The sequence below is a fragment of the Panicum virgatum genome, chromosome 2K, assembly GCF_016808335.1.
Source record: "Panicum virgatum strain AP13 chromosome 2K, P.virgatum_v5, whole genome shotgun sequence".
NCBI classification, from domain to species: Eukaryota; Viridiplantae; Streptophyta; class Magnoliopsida; order Poales; family Poaceae; genus Panicum; species Panicum virgatum.
Window position 1 is genome coordinate 60,354,949 of NC_053137.1, and position 6,000 is coordinate 60,360,948.

At 43.8% G+C, this 6,000-nt stretch overlaps 1 protein-coding gene across 1 annotated transcript; it reads right to left on the reverse strand.

Moving 5' to 3' along the window:
* Positions 1–465: 465 nt before the first annotated feature.
* LOC120691250 lies at positions 466–2,161 on the reverse strand. The gene is made up of 3 exons (XM_039974283.1): positions 1,805–2,161; positions 1,471–1,708; positions 466–991 (listed from the first exon to the last, which is right to left on the reverse strand). Exons 1-3 carry the CDS (start codon positions 2,000–2,002, stop codon positions 615–617), a joined length of 813 nt encoding a protein of 270 aa, XP_039830217.1. The 5' UTR covers positions 2,003–2,161; the 3' UTR covers positions 466–614.
* Positions 2,162–6,000: the final 3,839 nt, after the last annotated feature.

The window sequence follows — 6,000 nt, forward strand, 5'->3', positions numbered from 1 at the left end:
CAGGGTACGTACGTCGCCAACAACCAACAGGCAATACGCCTAGCTGCCTTTTTTATGTTTTTTTTACATTTTTATAGTTTTTTACATTTTTATCATTATTAAGAATGGCACTCATTAGATTATCACTCTTAGAATGATACCTACAACTATACCATATCTGAGAGAAGTTTAACCTATATTTTTACCACATTTGCGCATGTGGCAAGTCACACAGGCACGACACATTGGCGCCCAGTCGGCTCGGGAGTGCGAAATGTCCTCTCTACCCTGACTCTCTCTCTCTGACAGCTGGGTCTTGCCACTTCTCTCACTTATAGATGGCCCCGCTCATCAGCTTCGTCTCCCACCTCCGAAATTTAAATGGGTCAATGCATATCCATGCATCACAACCAATTTTTTCACAAAAATGATTCAGCCATCCACAAGATCTCAGAAGCAAAGCAGTTCAGCATAGAAGTTCAAAAGGGATTTTGCAAACAATCTATTTGCCCTTCCAAATACAATTGTCTATGAACATTGTAGGAAATTAAGTCGCTTGTTAAATTACATGAGCATCATCTTAGACTCCGCTTAAGAGAAAGTTCTCGTTAACACAAGGCTTCGAATTATACATCTTAATAACATCTAGAACATGATGTTACTCGACAATAAGGGGGACAGTCATCATCCATGGAGCCCAAATCACCCTCAAACTCATCGCTCGGCAAAGTTAGGTCACTATCATACCCATCGTTACTATCTCCACTGGGGTCACTGTAAAGACAGTCCTCCTCCACCCTACCATTAACTCTATCTGAAGTGACCTGGCTATGCTCAATGATGTCTATGTTGGTGTAAAATGGCTGCATCACTTCAGGAACGAAATCGTCATTACACGGGTCTTCTCCACATACCATCTTCTCAAATTCCAACTTGCAACCATGGAAATCTTTCCCGATAGGATGCACGATCCTAATACCCATGTAGTCACAGAAAAGGCACCGCACTCGTTCTGTCAACAAGGAATGTAAATAGTATTCATGAATGGCTGCAGCATAAATTGTAAGCGGTAAAAATTTAGTAAAATAAATTGCTATCCTTTCAAGTTTCATCAGGCACAGAGACCCAGAATAATTTTGTGCTTGGCAACACATGCATAAAAACGGGTTAATGGAGGGCCAGCTGCTTTTAAAGTGCAACTACATGTATGCTGGTTGGGTGGTTATCCAACTGCGTGGTAACTGGTGTGCGGCTTGATGTGAATGTTTGTCTTACCAACTTAAGCATTGACATATTCGAGTGAAGGCATTTTTATATAGTAAACAACTTTTTTTAATCTTTGACACTAAAGAGGAAGCAATGGCCAAATGTAAAAGGTAGTTAAATTATTAACAATTAAATAGCTACAGTATACATAATGGATGGCCTTTTAGGTGTTTACTCAAATGATAAGATATATATGAGAACTATTGACAAGTGTAGAGATCATACGGGAACATGGTATTGGCACAGATACACTGCAGCAAAAGGATTGTGCTCCAGCTCTGTCTTCGTCATCATTGCTAACCTCACCGAAGAAAAGCACTGGATTTTTGCCAGCAGAAAATTGAGTGCCTTTGGGAGTCGCCAGGAAATTAACATGAGAGCGATAGCATTTAGCAACAGTGCCAACTGGGCCGGACACGTATTTGTTCACACCACATATAGTATGGAGCTTGTACATGGGTTCCTGCAAGCGGGAAGATCGAGGAGGCAAATCAGCTCGGTCAGCAACCTTTGCGTAGCACATGTGATAAAATGTAGCAACAACAATGAGTAAACCTACCCCATTCGGCATCACGGCATATGCACTCAATGCATCGTTGATCTTTTTGGACATTCTTGTATGCTCACTGCGAAACGAGGGAAGTGGCTGCTCACTGCAAGCGGCCTCAGCTTGACACAACAACTTGACAAGACACTGAACATCCTGAGAGGAGAGCTGGCCATCACCCTGCAGCACTATTGATGCATTCCGTAGCATCGGCTCATTTGAACATTGGCTGTGTTTGTGTTCAGTTCCAAAATTTTTCTCTCCAAATTTCACTATTCACCTATCACATCAAATTTCTTACCTCGTGCATGGAGCATTAAATGTAGATAAATAAAAAACTAATTGTATAGTTTTGATGTACACGATGAGACGAATCTTTTGAGCCTAGTTAGGTCATGGTAGGACAACAATTATCATAAACAAACGAAAAGTGCTACAGTGTCCGATGTGACCCTTTTACCACTATTTTACGGATCTAAACACAGCCATTGAAAAAAGAACTTTACTTGAGCTTCAGGTTTGGGGTGGCAGGCGGCGGTGGCGGCAGCAAAGAAGGCTTCCTCTTAATCCTCGCCGAACCGGAACGCAACTCTGATAAGAAACGGACACCCTCTTAATCCTGCCTCTCGCACTCGTACTTGTAGAGCAATCCTACATAAACAAATAAACAAAAAAATATACAAAAACTCTTTACTTATGTGGATAATAACAATTTTATCATCCGGTGAAACTTTTTAATTGGTAGAAATCCAAATCAACGTGCTTCAGCCCTAAGTAGAGTTCTTTTTATTTGTTTGCAGGTGTACTGAATTTTTTCTAAAACCAAACGAATCATTCTTGTTCTGGAATGCTACAAAGTATATTAGTTGGGATAAGTCTATATTACAAAGTAATGGCAAAAACCAAAACTCATGCATTGAGTCGGGCACGAAGCAAAATCAAGTTAGTGTTTAGACTTTTATTAGTTGGAATGGGATGCACTGTCCCATCACCTATCTTTTTAAGCTAAATAGAGACTCGAAAGAGGAAGTACGCTCGAAGTCACTAAATTGTGTTTTAGCTTTTAGGGTTCGGATCCCGCGATTCGCCGCGCCGCCGCCGCCGCCGCCATGGAGTTCGGAACACGCGATTCGCCGCCGCCCCTTCATTCGCGGTTGTGGCGCGCCGACCTGACCTGCTGGCGCAAGGTCAGCCATGCAGGATGCACTTGTCGGCGTGTTGTGTGCCAGCGAAGTTGGAATTGCCATCTCGTTCTCGTCACGCGTGAGCTGGGCCGTGCTAGGCCACGTGCCGTTTCTTTGGAGAACACTGCGTTAGCTATGTGACGTTACAATTTCCAAAATACAAAGTACAGTGCGTAACTGCATAGATGCAAATACTGTGTGAACTGCCGAAACTTAAAATTGAACTGGTATATGTCAGAGGGAGGTGAAACACAGGGAATAGACTGTGCATATGTTTTAGAATCTGAATGGGTAAGAGAACCAGCCTATGGGAGATGACACTGGGTTTGCACCAAATTTCTCTTTTCTTTCAAGGAAAGTTTGCGTCAGATTGTGGCCGCGTTTAGTTACCAAAATCAAAAAATTTTGGGTGTCACATCAGTGTTTGATCAGATGTCGGGAGGGCTTTTCGAACACTAATTAAAAAACTAATTTCAGAACTCACTTGGAAACCGCAAGACGAATCTTTTGAGGTCTTTGACCGCATCATTTGCACATGTGGGTTACTGTAGCACTTATGGCTAATCATGCCCTAATTAGGCTCAAAAGATTCGTCTCATCGTGCACATCAAAACTGTGTAATTAGTTTTATTATTTAATTACATTTAGTGCTTTATACATATGTTCAAAGGGGAGGTGAAAATTTTTGGGAACTAAACGGGGCCTGTGTTCGCGTGTCTTGGGCCATAAGTTGATTTTTTTTTCTCTTTTCTTAGAGCTGAAATTGAAAAAAAAGTTATTTTAACGGGGAGGGAGGAAATTTCGTGAAGTCTATTCATCGCACGTGCGACTAGAAGTCATACTATCGCACATGATTATATTTAGATAATATTTTTTCTAAAATATTTTTATTTGTTTCAGAACATTTCCTATCTCTAGATATTTCTTGAAATATTTTTATTTGTTCCGGAACTTATTTTTTTTGAAATATTTTATTTTGGTTCGGAACAATTTCTATTTTTTATATCTCTAACCGATGTGTGCGATAGTATAGCTTATATTCGCACGTGCAATGAATAGACGCCTCCAGAAATTTGGGCCAACAGATGCAGCACGTACTACCTTCCTACGTTACCCCGATACGTCCAGGAGACCACGTATTCCGTATCTGATACGTATCGGATATGGATACACCAGAGATACACCGGGGATACGTATCCATCGTGTATCGGCGTACTGGGTCGCAATGGGCCTTGAAACTCAGCTTTGGATACGTATTTGTTGCCGTATCGGCCCAGCAGAGAGAGGAGCGCAGAGAAATCAGAGAGCAGAGAGGAGCGCTCGCAGGGAAGACGGACCTACCTGCTTGCCTGCGCAAACGCGTTCGCCCGCGCCGCCGGGAGAAGCTGCTGCTACCGAGCCTCCGCCTCCCCCTCCCCTCTTCCCCATCCGTGCGAGGAGTAGCCGCTGGCCGGCTGCTGTTTCCCCGCCGCCTCCTCTGGTCCTCCATCCGCGCGAGGAAGAGAGGTTGGGAGGGAGAGAGGGTTGCATGGTGCCGCGAGCTCGGCCGGCTACCTCGTGCAGCTCAGCGACACCAGGCACTTCAGGGAAGACGGGCTGCCAACGGGAGCTGCCTGCTGTTGGGGAAAAGGGGCCACCTCCCGGAGCGGCACGAGGATGAGGAACATCGTGCCGCTGGGAGGAGGTCTGGCCGGAGTTGGGGTCGATCCGGCAAGCGGCAGAGCAGGCAGGAGGAACGAGCCGGCGGCAGGCGACTTGTGGCGGCGGCGGCGGCGTTGCGTTGTGGAAGGGGAGCAGCCGCAAGAGAGAACGGCGCGGCTGTGTTGTATGCGTGACTCTGCAAGCACGTGAGTTGGGACAGGGGGCTAGGGTAAGTTTGGGCTGGTTGGGCTAAGTGATGAGTGGGCCGGTGACTAGCAGCCCAATAGCCTATATCTGTCTTTATTCTTTTCTTTTTTCCTTTTAAAACATGTTTTGCTGCTGCTTGCAAACATTATTGGTGGAGGAAATAATTTGTGGTGCTACATTATTATTATTATTATATTTTTAAATAGTAAATGTATCCGCATATCGGTTTTTTTTACGAAATTACCGTATCCGCGTATCCGTATCTTTCCGATACCGATACACGTATCCATATCCGTGCAACTTAGCTACCTTCGTCATTAGGAAACAAGCAGCCCACAGCCTTACGTAACAAAGGTGGCCCGTGGCAGGCCCGATACCGTATCACGTCATGGGCTAGAACAGTTTCCCCATTTAGGCATAGCCCAGTTCAAATCATAAGGACTACTAATTATTGGCAAGCACTCCTCTCTCCTCTCAAAAAAAAAAAAGGCAAGCACTCCTCTCAAAAAAAAATCTTAATTGAGACATTGTACTGCCTGGAGTAGAGGAACTGGGTGGCCGGCGATCTTGACGTGTCCTTGGTTTAATGGAATGAAACTATTCCACTTAAAAAAACAACTAACTAGCAGGCACCCGGAAGGACTAGAAGACATTTGTCATGATATATACACTGACAAATGATGAGAGGAAGAAAAAAAAGTTCGTATCTCAGCGTTGAAAGTTGACTTTTATACATATTTTAAAGTTGAAAAATGAGATGCAGAAGTGTGAAAATTTTAGTAGCAGGAAGTTTGAAGTTCGCTGTAAGTGTGAAATTCCGAGTGCAAAATTCTAAATTTTCGCTATAAAGTTGACCTTTTGTTTTGGCTGAAAATTGGGTGCCTACCCGACTCCTTACAGCCTCAAAACCATAGGGTCGCACGTGCGTCAAATAGCATTTTCTTTCTCCGGCTCCAGGTGTTTGGAATGTTTGAATAGCTTGGTTCTTCAAGACTTCAACTAGAGGATTCCAGTGCGTGCATGGCTTTCTTGAATTAGCCTGTCCATGTTTTGCTCATGACAGAGTTTGCTGGGTAGAGCAGTAATAAAGAGTATCAAATGAATAACAACATTTGCTGAATAATCTCTTCAAGCATGCAGCAAACATTTCCATCGATATACACATGGAGTGGCTAC

What these genes read in the sequence shown, in the direction of transcription:
- LOC120691250 (XM_039974283.1), bottom strand. Translation starts at nt 2,002, where the DNA reads ATGCTACGGAATGCATCAATAGTGCTGCAGGGTGATGGCCAGCTCTCC. An exon ending in ATGCCGTGATGCCGAATGGG is followed by an intron (nt 1,709 to 1,804) that starts GTAGGTTTACTC and finishes TCCCGCTTGCAG; the next exon opens with GAACCCATGTACAAGCTCCA. An exon ending in TGTGCCAATACCATGTTCCC is followed by an intron (nt 992 to 1,470) that starts GTATGATCTCTA and finishes CCTTGTTGACAG; the next exon opens with AACGAGTGCGGTGCCTTTTC.